The following is a 14404-nucleotide window of genomic DNA, read 5'->3' as shown; positions in this document are numbered from 1 at the left end:
TATTTTTAAAAATAAAGTTGTTATTTATTTATTTATCAGGTTTATATACCTACTTATTTTAGATTCTGAGTGGAACGATGAATGTATTGATTTTACAATGATGTGTGTTTTTTTTTGAAAACAAATGACCGTAGATACATGAAATTTACACTGGTTGTTATATTTCCAATTTCTATACATAATACAATTTTGATTTGTTTTAAACTATTCAGGGACATTTTCAGTTTCCAATTTTTTTAGTTTTTTTTTCTTTGAATGTCAATAAAACTTTATTTGTTGAGTAAAAATACTTGAAAATTTAATACAAGGCTCCTACTATATTGTTACAATAATGTTTGAAAAATATTAAAAATCCTTAGTCACAGTTTTTTTTTTATTATCATTTAAAGTTCAAAAATTGACAAAATATTGAAAAATCACGAAAATTAGCAAATTATTTTGAGTTAAGAATTCGTGAAAACTTTTCTTTTTAAAACTAAGATTTGAAAATTTAATACAAGATTCCTCATAATATTGTCTACCTTTATCAAAAAAAAAAAAAAAAAAATGTCTACAAGAAAGTCAAATTAAATTTTTATGAGCGTTTGAAATTCATATTTTTACAACATTTGATATTTGCTCGATTTCTTATGAGACGATTTTCTTATTTTATTGTAATTAAAAAACGAATGACTGTGGATATTTAAAAATTTCACTGAATGTTTATATTAGCATTTTCTATACATGATAAAATTTTGAAAATAATTTGACTATTTTTGAGCTGTTTACGGACATTGTTAGTTTTCAATTATTATTATTTTTTTCTATAAATATCAATAAAGTTTTATCTGTTGGGCCAAAAAGTGTAAAAATTTAAGTCGAGACTCATGATATATTATTACTATAGCAGTTGAAAAATATTAATAATACATTGGCACAATTTTTTTTATTAGCATTTAAAGATCGAATTTGGACAAAATTTATGAAATTTAAAAATGAATAATTATTTTGTAGTTAAATAGTTATAAAATCTTCAACTTTTATATCTAAGGATTGAAAATTTAAAAAAAGATTCGATGTAAGTAGTTCATTCTGTTACCAAATAATCTAAAAAATAAATAAGCACAATTTATTTTTATAGTCATTTTAAGTTAAAATTTGGACGAAATTACATATTAAAAAACCTAGAATAACTATTTTAGTTATTTTGTTATGATTGTATAATATTATTCGTGGGTACTTGAAACTTCTAAAGTATATTATTATATATCTATGATAGTATCATGATTTGTTGTACCTAATGGATATTGTGATATGATTAATTTGAAATTTATTATAGGTCAATTTTTTTTTTAATACCATAGATATTAGTGTATAATATATTAATAATATGTCTTATGATTTTTCAAAAATAATATAAACATGTTTTTACATAGTACATATATTTAAGCATATTTTGAGAATTTCGACTGCATATTTCGATAATTTTTAGTGCAACAAGTCAAGTCCTGAACCCTAAATTTATTTATAAACGAAAACTGTAAAACTTGATTTTAATCTATACTTAAAACACCCCCATTTCATAATCCTGGCTACGTCCTGTCTCTGCAGAACAATGATCATTACGGTTTTATTGAGAATACCTACGTTTAATTCATACAAAATAGACTATTGATTCATAAAATACGTCGTTAGTATTCCAAACTAAAACGTTAAAATTATATCGGAATAAACCACTTTCTGTTAAAAATGTAAGGATTAATACGTGTGAGCGCATTCATCTTGTTCAAAATCCTATTGTTACAAATCATACGATATTTACAAACAACACTATGAGTACACGCTTAAATATAATGAGCTAAAGATATTGTTATGACGGTGGTGCAAAATACCGGTTATATAGGGACTTAATAAAAAACAAATAAATCCAAAAAACCTACTTGAAAACAGTTGGGAAATATAATGTGATATTTTATTTTATTAATAGATCGATTATTTATCGTATTCCTCGCGTACCTCTAAATATTCAAAGCGATACTCCGACATAATATTGAGATGCGTCTTTGTGGCTAAGTACCTCATATGCATGTTGTAAATGAAAGTTAACTCTAATAATTAGTTTCAAATTATAAGCTGTGCTACATTATACCTAGTACCTATACATATTATTATAATATTATTGATCGGTATTGTTCAAGAGAACGACGACTCACAATAATATTATACATTCATACCGTCCTGTTTGCGAAGCGTATATACAATATCGGCGGTGCCTAAGCTCAGACACAAGTGTTTTCGCGTGTTTGTACCTATATTATACTTACATTATTTATGACGTGACGTCATTCGATTTACCCGTCAAGTAATAATAATAGTAATAACTTCCAAATTGAAAAAAATATGAAAAAATAACGTTTGACGTGAATCAAATTGTATATTATTATTTGCCGTAATTATGGTTTTTATTTTTGAGGTGGTAAAACAGAGCGTTTTATTAGGATAAATTTGAATCTAAATATAGATTTATAAGTCTCAAAATATTTTATATTAAACGAAATATACATCAACCTATTATAACCCTTGCGGTATATTCAGTTACATTTCGTTAGAAAAACTCGCGCAAAAACATCAATAACTGAGTTGTACCTGTGTCAATATTTTATATACAAGTGAGCCAATAAATTAGTTAGAAATTTTGAAAAAAAATTATTATTATTTGGTACGAAACATTTTTTCAGCGGAATTACATAGGCACAAGTATTTTATAAATCCATCCCGAACGTTAAAAATCTCTTTTATAAGTAATTTAGATTTAGCTAATACAAAATAGTATCTATATAAATTATAAAAATCAATCTTATTATTAGATAATAAATAATTGTGATCTAAATAGGTATAGTAAATAATTTCCATTAAGTTAATAAAGACACCCAAGTACCCAACTGATCTCTGAGTCTTGAATGGCCAATGTTTTACAAATATTCTGTGAATATTAACGTTATACTGGTATTCTAATGTTTCAGTTTACTAAACTTATAAACTTATAAACTAATAAACTGGATACAGAAAAAAATTTAAAAACTAAAATTTTTTTTAAAAATGTTTTAATAAAGAATTGCATTTATTTTGAGAAGGTATAGTATGCAGCGTTGTTCAATATCAATAATGGTGTTAAGTACAGTATAATTATTAGCTCTAAATGCACAAGTTACGACGAATGATAGATTTATTTTAAAATAACAGATAAGACACTATTCTTGAAAGGGTGAAATTTAAATACTTCAAGTTTTATCTGCCCAACAAATATTTAAAAGTGAGTACCTATTCAGTAAAAAAAAAAATTAAGTGCATCGAATATGAACTATGATGAAGAAAAAGAAAACTGTTTTATTCGTATTGTTCTGTAGTCATAAGTACCCAACTACGTGACTTATGAAAAGAAAGTATAACGGCGACCAAGACGAGCTTCTAAATTTCAAAGTCGTCGTATTTTCAAGATTATTTTTGAAAATTCTAGGTCATAATATATTATGAAAGTTTAAAGACGTTATTTAATTTTGTAGTTGGTAGTTGGTAGTTTGTCGATAGTTTTTTTTTTCATTTCATTTTATTTTTTATAAGGACTGGGTTTGTTTGTAAAACCCAAAACCGAGGATTTAAAAGGAATTTAATTTTTAACTCGAGTCGAGGGTTTCGTTTGTTCGTTTTCCCCTGCGAAACAATACTCGACGCGTGCGGCGTTGATACAGAATTTCCCGGACAGTTGAAAGAATGAGTCCTGACCGAAACTGCGAATATAAGAACAATGAAAAGTTCATGGGCGTTTTTACGAGAAGTTTCAAAATAAATCACCCTACACAGACGTGGGATGAAATCCTTCGCAGCGCGGCCGAAAGTCGTATAATATCGCCGATTCGTGATAATGTTTGTTCGCACTTTCGCGGACCGGCGCTGTAATAATATTATTATGACGTTCAAAATATGTTCAATCATAATAATTGTCAGAACGATTTGTGTCAACACCTCGACGGCCGGGCAAGACGTCACGCGAGTAGTCCACGAAATCAAATAAAACTTGTCGAAAGGTCCGGCGAATGCTAATAATAATAATAATAATAAATGCGTCGTAAAAGGTTTAACGCCAACATTTTATTAAATTACCAGCAGATTATTGTATATATGTGTGATTGAGAGACAGAGAGAGAGAGAGAGAGAGAGAGAGAGAGAGAGAGAGAGAGAGAGAGAGAGAGAGAGAGAGAGAGAGAGAGAGAGATAGAGAGATAGAGATAGAGAGCGTGTTTCGAGATTGATTTGTCGTATACATTTAACAGGGTCGGACTGTCGCCGAGTGGTAAAATAGACATAGGTTTGTGTTCGTAACAGTGGGTCATAAAACGAGAGTTGGTGTGGAGTCGACGTAACGCGTGGGCACGCTGTGACCGTTAAAAAACTTATTTAGACCATTCGGTCGTAAAAGCTCGGTTGCAAGACATATCATTATTATTATGGTTATGGGTATAAAATTATACGTGAATTCGTTCACCGTTTTCAATACGGTTTATTCACAAAACCGTAATAATAATATCTAATAATATATTATATACAAGTTTGGATATCAAGCAGATGTGGGCAATATTATTATTGGCCCCCTAAATCATTAATGTCCTTAGATAAATATAATAAATGCGATGGATTTACGTTTGGTTGGAAATGAGTATCGTACCTACGCTGGCCATTGAGCCTATCTAGTACTATTGTCATTGTAAACGCTCGTCAAGTGGCTGCGAACATTTTTATTTTTATTGAATTAATTTTTATCGGGTGCTAAAACGTTGCCATGGGTGTGCGTTAGGTATACACAATGATGGACTTTGGCCTATGTCTAAAATACAATAAATATTTTGCCGAAACGCTGAGTGCTATACCTACTATAGAAAATTTATAAATGTCCTCCTTATTATTATTATGACGGCGACGACGACCATTTAACGATACGTCTCGCGCACTGAAAGCACATAATACACTTAACGTCGAGCGTCGTAGTCGTCGGTGCCCTTCGACATAACGGGGTGTCTTCCGAAAAACACCGCACGTCTCCCATTGTTGTTGAAGAAATGTCAATACATAATTAATTCATCGAGTTCCGAAATAGTTCTCCGGAATTACTTCACGCCACGTGCACTGTGTACAGCTATACTATAATAATAGTTATTAGATTTATATTATATAAAAGTCGAATTCTGTATTATGTATTTAAAAAGTTGACAGCAAAAGTTCATTCAAGAATTCGTGAACTCGGTGTCTTTGTACAACAGTATTAAATATGATGTTCTTGGCGCAATAATATACTGAGTTTCTCGTCGTGTTCGACCCCTCTTTAGATTTTACCCTAAATTAACATATTTTATAAAATACAAAATTATAATTGTATCATAAGCTTTGGTTAATATACTTGGTTTAACCATACTCCATTCACGTTAAGAAAGAACCTCGGCAGCCAATATATGCGCAGGGGCGATGCTTAATTATTACTCGGCAGTTGTACAAATGGTTGACTTGGTGGAGGAGGTGACAAACGGATGTTCCTTAACCACCATTGACGAAAACTGGTCGCCGCCGAGGTTCCTTATCAACATGAATGGTGTATAGATTTAAAAGTTATCGAGTTGATTGAAATTACGTATTTCCATTAAAATTCAAATAGTTATATGATCAGTGTAGAATATGAGAAATGTAGAGTATGTAACGTAGCGATAACCCACAGCACAAGGAGACGTATATGGTCGGTTAAATAAAAGGAGGTCAACGTGCGAGAACAGTGCAAACCACACAAGGATACGCATTTATTTGTGCAATTATTTACATCGTTACAATATGGAAAAATACGGATGGAGTATCGCATAATATAAGAAACGGTTGACCCATGAAGGGGATACGTAGTTATACCGATAAACAGCTAACGTGATACCAATCAGCGACGAGGGAGTATAATATGATAATACGAGTTATACTATACGGGTACAACACCTCAGCCGTACACTTCAATTCCGTTTTTCAAGCCAACAACAACACTACTGCACCGAAGAAACTGAAAGTAACTCGTAACCCTTATAACACCGGATCCACTGTCAGACTGATATCCAGTCCTGTAAAGAATACTTTTAAAAAGTACTTGAGTAAATGCTCAAATACATTTTTTTTAAGTATTTAAGATACTACTCAAATACTTTGAAAAAGTATTTGGAATACTTTTCAAATACTTTTGGTTTTTAAAGTGGGTTTCTAATTATCGTAATATAAATACATAGGTATAGTAGGTAATCTAATAGTTATCTAATAGTTTTAAAGGGAATATTGTTATTCAAAATTCAATAACTTTTTTTAGAAATCTGGTTTTCCCAAATCTTTGGGCTTCGGCTAACACAGAAATACAGAATATTTAATAAAACTATTATTCTATTATTGTAGTTGACAAAAATATTTTTCCAATCAATTATTTCGAATAAAAATAAAATGTTCGAAATAAAAAACCGAAGTATTCAATACCAAAAAGTATTTAAAATACCATTCAAAATACTTCATGCTAAAAGTATTTAAAGTTATTCAATACTTAAAAAAGTATTTGAATACTTTTACTTAAATACTTTACAGGACTGCTGATATCACCGGTCTCCGCTCGACGAAGGGAGCTTGGCGCGAGGAGCAAGGGAGTCGCGTTTCCATCGCACCATACTGCCGGGAGATTTCTCCCGTGGCGATAATGTTTGTGTAAGACGCCGTCTGGTGAAGCATTGAGGGTTGCACTACCGTCTGATTCCCCTGCGTGGTCAGTGATAACTTCTTGCTGGACAAGTGTTGCCTATCCGTCTCCACATCAACTATAAAACCTATCCACGGACCCCCCAACCAACGACTACATGCCGAGCAATGGGGTACGCACGATTGAAGGAAAATAAATTACGCATAAGCTCAGGCGTTTTGTACATATAGATGAGAAACGTATTAATCCTGCTAATATTGAACCTGGGTGATCGTTCAAATCACGTGACGGTATTACCGATGGCCGGACTGCATGCTAAGGTCTAAGGTCTCGTCCGACGAACCAGCACCGCTATTCCCTCATGTACGATGTATGTCAATTATTATTTACGTTTGCCAGAGAAATAAATGCAATTTTTTAGTTAAGCTACCGAATAATTTTAATTCATATAAAATAATTTAATTTATTGCTGTAAAAAGGTATACACGGTGACGTTGCATCGTATATAGGTATTTCAGACAAATTGGTTTTCAAGTGTTGTTCACCGATGACCAGAAACTATAATACAGAATTGTCGTATTGTTGAAATCAAACATTTAAATCTCTGCTAGAGTCAAAACCTAACCAAGGTTGAGTATATGCATTGAACATTTAAATTAATTATATAATACACTAAAACGATAATAATGAGTGTGATGCATTTTCAAATAAAATTCTAATTTTAAGATAGTACATTATTGAAAAAGTTGTAATAATGAAAACTCATGAAACTATTTATTTATTAAAAACATGGACTTAAATTGCTGTTAAAGACGTGTATTTAGTAAATTCATCATATAATATGTACCTAATATTGTATAACGTAAAATTCATATTTTTACTCTTTTTTTTGGGTGGTATAAGATTCAGAGAAAAATATAACAAGTGTGTAATGTATTACGAATAATTGTAATACTTGAAGGTAATATTGCAAGTCTGCGGTATTGTTAGCAATAGCTATCAGTTAGAACTAGTACAAATTACAAATAACAATACAAATTTCCAAATATTAACTTACTCATTTGAAATATAAAATAAAATAAGTTTAATAATAATAAAAACATTTGATATAAGGGTAAAAATTAAGCCAATAAACAAGTTACTGCAGTACCTCATGAAAAAATAACTGTTAAAATGTATTAATATTTAATAATAAACGTTTTTAATAATAGTTTGTTTGAATATAATAAAAAAAAATCAATTCTTTTTACTCGTTGTTTGGTCTTAAATGAAACAACTAACACGTGCACAAACATGTACACAGACAAGTTCCTACAAACACCATGTTCAACATAATAATTTCGATTCATAAATAATTTTATTTATTCAATATTGAAAGTGCATTAATTAAAAAATAAATCAATACATTTATAACGTTGATTTCATGTTTTAATCGTTGCAAAAATATCTTCATTTCTACACACTACATGACTTCGATTATTATTTTATTTTTTTGTTATTGTATTTTATTGAACAAAACGATTTCAAACAAAATGTCATGAACTGATGATATAATATGATATAAGTATTGCATCGGGTCTTGTTATGTTTAATTTTAATTTAATATTTCAATGTTCAACGAATTACTTTTTAGTTAAGCACCTATATATAACATATTATATAATGATATATTTATATAGGTATTTTTCTTTATCAACATTTTAATACCTACACATGGTAGTAACTGTAAAATCGAACATAAGTCTATAAACTATACATTAATATATCTTGAAACAGTGCGTATGACTAAGCACTAACTATATTAAAGTGTATTCTGAATATGACGAATTACTAAACATCAAAAAGAATTTAAACTCATTCGATCGGACGTGAAAAAGGAAACAATATTATATTTTTTTTACAGAAAATGAGTGGGTAGGTGTTTCTTTTTTCTGATTGATTCGAAGTAACTTACCCTTGTTTTTGTACCAAACAATATGAATATATATTATAATACGATGTAGATTTATATATATTATAAATAATATATTGCTTTTCTAAGAAATTTAATCAAAAAAGTGGTGTTATACAATACGCTCGAGTAAAATTAAATAAGTTAATTTAAAATGTTTGTATTAAAAATATCACATAAAATATTATTTTATTATGTTTATTTTTACTTATATTTTATTGAAAATCGTAAAATTAGACGACTGTTGGATATTTGGCATACATTTTTTTTTTATTTACAAATTATTAAAAGTATAATAATTTTAAACGCTATATAAATTCAGAAATGTCAATGTAATTCAATAATGACGGTATTGAAAAATTATCTAGCCATAACCTAACCATTTTATTTCATTTTTATGTGTATTGAAGTATAATTTTATATGGTTCCATAATTTAATAGAATACAGGCTTGTTAAAATTATATTTTACATCATTATTGAGATAAAAGAAAATTCGTATGTGATTCTCACAGTTTTCAGTATGACTCACTATATGACTGTGTTCTAATTTATATTTATTAGATGCGTTTATATACTAATAAATAATAATGTTTTACAATCGAAATTGCACTTTGGTGTGCAATTATGTACAGTATATATTTTTATAATATTACAAAAAAAAATTTTAACATGGTATTGGTTTGTTTCAAAAGTTAATATGGTTAATACTGTTGGTAATATTATTCATCAGGTACCTAACCTAACCTAATCTACTTAAGTAAATTAAAGCATATTTTATTGCCTGAATTACTTGTTTTAATTTTAAATTATACAAATTCTCAAGGCTGGACCAGTTAACGAATTCGTCTACCTCGTCAAGTTAATATAGACTAATATAAGTTGAGTTTAAAGTTAAAAGTTACTTTTCTCTCATTGTAACTTGTAAAAGTTACAATCAAATAAAAAATAAAATGAGTAACTTAAATTATTTGAAAACAAGTATGTTTTTTTTTTACTTAATATTTACAATAAAGATCAAAGCACAATGAGTAAATATGATATAAAAGTATAAACACAAAAACAAAAATATATAATAAAAATAAGAGTTATTAACAGTAATGTATTATTATTAGATGACCCTACTACCTATATTATGTACTAAGTAACAGCAGTTATAATATTAATTAACTGATTAGTAACTGCATATCTCCATGGAAAAAACTATTTTAATTCGTTAAGTTAGAAGTTAAATACATTAAAAAAGAAGTAACTTTGTTAAAAGTAACACAACTTTAACTTTTTAACTTTCTGACGCTCAGCCATGATGATTCTGATTCAAAAACCTATATCAGTATAAAATAAAGTTGTTGGACATCTTCAATCATGAGCTAATTTAAACATTGGTAACAACATAAGTACTAAGGGATTTAAATTACTTGAATATAATATTACTATTCAGGTTCAATACAGTCCAAAGACTTTCAAAGCTTTTTATCCAGCGATTCTCTTACGCACTAGAGATATTTCTGAAAGTGTTTGCCTTAAATAATGTTTGTGAATAAGCTGCATTCCAATAGCCAACTTGATGTGTATACATACTCGTAGGCCATAGCATGTCGGTATTAACACTGTCTCTATATAGTTTCCAAATATAACTGTAAAGTCAATTTTCTGATTGCTTGCACTTCGTTCTTAGAGCGGCCACACAAATATAATCGATATCACTCAGTAAAAATATCTTCAAATCGAATTCACAAAACTATTTTCGTCTAGTTCATGACAATAGTTAATAGGCATAAGAAATCTCCGGTATGGCTCTAAAATAGTTTTATTTGAGTATTTGAAATACCTAAGCGTTACAAGCCCCGAATTCAATTAATACAGTCGTATTCAAAATAAAAGCCTTTTATAACTCAAAATATCTTTTGGCACATACTCTCGTGATTGCGGATGTCATGTAGCATACATGCCGCCATTTGCTCGTATAGAGGGTTTTTAGTCTGAACGATCAACTACCGCACCGGACTTCTGTTGTACACCCTAATTCGTTGGCCTGGATACGTCACTTAAAACAATCATAGTAAACTTCCTAAAATACTGTACACCCTTTTCCACTGACATAGGTGAGGTGCACTCACATCTAGGTATATAGTACCAACGATTTAGATAGTATAGTAAAAACAAAATACAGTAATTTTGGTATTTATGTGATTTTGGGCTGCACACACACACACACACACACACAACAATACAATTTCTTGTTATAACATCGGTATTGTTGATGATACACTGTTATATTATGTCCTCATTGGTAATTAATCGTTTTTTTTATTCATATCTTAAATAAATAAAGTTAAAAATAAGCTGTAAATCGAATATTGACGATAAGTTATACAACACACGCTATAACTACCTATTCCTATTCGTCTTAGTCTCTTTGTTATACCTAGGTAGGTATTACAGTCATTTCACAATGGTCATTTAGGGATCTATGTATAATCTGTTATTTGAATCCTACACAAGGACAAGATGTCCTTGTTACTTAAATCGATGGATAAGTTTTTATTTTAGTTATTTTAGCAAATGTAAATTTATTTAGATTTTTACTATAGCTACCTATTGAAATGACTATATTTTATAGATATGGAAGTTTTGAACAATTTATCGTTGAAAACCAATAATCATATTATACTTGTACGAAAAAAAATATCTAATAATAATATTGGTACATAAAATATTGATATATTTGATACACGTTCATCTACCAAACTTGTATTTATAAAGAGAACCTATATAAGTATTAAAAATAGATGGCGCCGGGTCGCGAGCGCAGGTAACGACGACGCGGCGAATCGAAATCCGACCCGAAACGCTATAATAATATTATATCATACGACTACCGAAGTGCCCCGACCGCCGGTGAATATAAATATTATCATCTCTGTTTATATAAATTATACATTATATCATAATAAACATGCGTCCATGTATGAAGCCTACACGGTCATATTTCGTAGATCGTTAAAGTTTAACGGTTTTAAGAGCTCGGGGTCACGCGTGTAGTCACAGTCATTATAATAAAATTGTAATAATAAAATTTTGTTGTACATGCACCTACAGATGACATGACGATACGCAAGGCGGTCGTAACTCCACCCTCTGACATGAGAATAGCTGCGTATTATAGGTGTGTCAGAGGAGCATCGGGTACCACTATTATGCGCCCGGTATACTGTACAATAATTATAATGGTATATAATACACATACACACACACACACACACACTCAACGCTGATATACGCAAATTATACACAGTAATAATACCTACGTTCATATATGCGTCGAATCTCGATAGGTAACCTACCTAAAGTTCGAATACGACATGGTAATAATGATGATATATTATTATTGTTATTGTAGCCTTGCCGGTGACTATATACAGCGCCAAGTCGTCAAGTCGGCCGGCTGCTGCAGAGTAAGTTGTCGCCTCTATGCCTGCCAAACGGACGGAAACGACGCGTCAGGAGACACCAGCTATACACCTCCAGTTCGGATAAATATATATAAATATATAATGTATAATGTATATGTGCGTGTGTGTGTGGGTGTGTGTCCTATACACGCACAGATAGGTACTGCTGCGCACGAGGGGAGTGTGGAAAGCGAACGCCGTACGAACGACGCCGGCGGCCGAGCAAATTGAATTTTGCCGTGTTCGCCGAACGTAACTCTTCGAGTGTAATGACACGGTGGCGGTGGGGGACTTTGAAGTGGCCTCGCGTGACTTAGACAACACCGAGTGACAGCTTTTCGCTAGGGGTTTTTTTTTTATTTTATTATTATTATTTTTTTTTTCTTGCTGTGTCTATTTATTTCCTGTCGTATGTTATCGAAAGACACTCTTTTGCTCTTTGTTTTTGTTTTATATACATCTTCCAGAGATCTAGTGCTCAAATTCTACTCTCTTTTTTTTGTCTCGGTAAAACGATCTGATTCAATAACGGATATTCTGAAAGTCCCGCACCATCTCTTATATATGATTTCAGTGAATCGAATCACACGGAGAAAAAGAAATCATCATCATTTGAACAATATTGTTGAATTTGTATGACATATATAGCATGTTTAACGAACTTCGTTTTATGCGACCACTACTCATTCGTATTCGAACATTTCTTTTTCATTATTTGATTAACGCGATAAATTACGATTAATTATCTAGATTAGGTACTTTTTATATTAAAAATATAATTACGATTTTCATACCTATAGCATTTAATTCATTATCTTTTCAGAAATGAATTATTCAATATTTGGTAAAATATTCTAGTAGTTGTTGAAAATAGAAAATTTAATAGCTACGTTTTAATTGTCTACAACCTATATTATGTTAAACGCTGGAAGAGTTCAAAGTACGCTTATAAGTTATAACACTATAACTAATATTATAATGATATATAAATCGCTTACCTCCACACGCCTGCGGCGGCAACGGGAATATGAGCGTCGTAGAGCTTTTCCTTCTGGCCACAGCACAACCTAACGATTGTGGTTTGAAACTGCGAAGTTGTTGCATGAAATCTGAGCACTCCATCAAGGCCACGTCGGCGAAGTGTAGATCACACAGTATGTGATTCTTGAACCTCCTGGCCCGTTTCTGGTTCGGGCCGGTAAGGTTCATTCCACACGAGTTGCAGCGCAAACATTCTTCGTGGTAGTGCTTGTTGTCATACAACAAAGAAGTCTCTGTTGAGAAAAACAAAAACAACCGAATTAAATTATAACTTTAAGCCGATTAACCCCTTCATAAGTATGTAGGTACAATAATGGTATATGATGTATATAGTACTTAGTAGGTATATGCATTCATTTTAAATATTCTATTATAATAATTCTATTCCATTCACGAAAGTACCTCGGTGGTCGACTTATGCGCGCGGGCGTGGTTTTGCTAAACGACAGGCACAGTACTGCAATACAGATGGTTTACGTTATTGTAGTAATCTTGTACCTAAATATTATTATCACTATATTTATTTGTACTATTTAAATTTACTTCTATTGTTCTTAACACTGAATATTGTATTATATAAATTTAACAATAAGTTCAGATGACTAAGTCAGTGAAACTTAAAAAAATAAAGAAAGCAGTTATGGGTTGACTCGCTGGGGTGTCAGACGGGTGTTGCCTGCCCGCCGCCTGACAAAAACTATTGTAGCCACCGAGGTTCCTTCTTAATTAGTGAATGGAGTGTAGCGTATAATATTATAAAATCGATGATACCTATCAATTATCACGATAACGTAAATTAAAATATTAATATGATAAATATAGGTGTTAACGAGATTCCAATTTCGGAAGGTTGTAATGAATACGTATGATACGAAGGAGTCTACGTTTTTCACAACCTATACATTTTAATGAAATTGTTTTGTTTCCGTAAAATGTTACGTTTGATTATTTAGAATAATGATGCCCTGTTATCTATTAATTTACTAAAGAGATAACGTTACAATAGATTGTTACAGTTTTTTAGACATGTCATTTTTTAACGTCGCTTTGAACATATATTAGTGCAAAACAAATATAACAATGTCCATAAATCTATTATATGGATAATTGTTGACGTTTCTACTTCGATACAAATGTCAATTGAAGGGAAGGATATTCGTGATAAACTGATAAACATAAAAACAATTGTATTTGTGGTGTTGACAAATGTTAAGAGACCG

General features: G+C 30.7%; 1 protein-coding gene across 2 annotated transcripts in view; it reads right to left on the bottom strand.

Moving 5' to 3' along the window:
• Window positions 1-14404, bottom strand: part of LOC100162966 — a 315864-nt gene that overhangs the window by 51216 nt on the left and 250244 nt on the right. For both annotated transcript variants that reach the window (XM_029487242.1, XM_029487243.1), the window contains one exon: window positions 13142-13417. In XM_029487242.1, coding sequence (XP_029343102.1) covers window positions 13142-13417 — 276 coding nt within the window. The remainder of the gene's footprint in view (window positions 1-13141; window positions 13418-14404) is intronic.

This window comes from Acyrthosiphon pisum, chromosome A1, assembly GCF_005508785.2.
Source record: "Acyrthosiphon pisum isolate AL4f chromosome A1, pea_aphid_22Mar2018_4r6ur, whole genome shotgun sequence".
In the NCBI taxonomy this organism is placed as follows: domain Eukaryota; kingdom Metazoa; phylum Arthropoda; class Insecta; order Hemiptera; family Aphididae; genus Acyrthosiphon; species Acyrthosiphon pisum.
The sequence above is the reverse complement of the archived record's forward strand: the minus strand, read 5'-3'. Positions and strand labels throughout refer to the sequence as shown.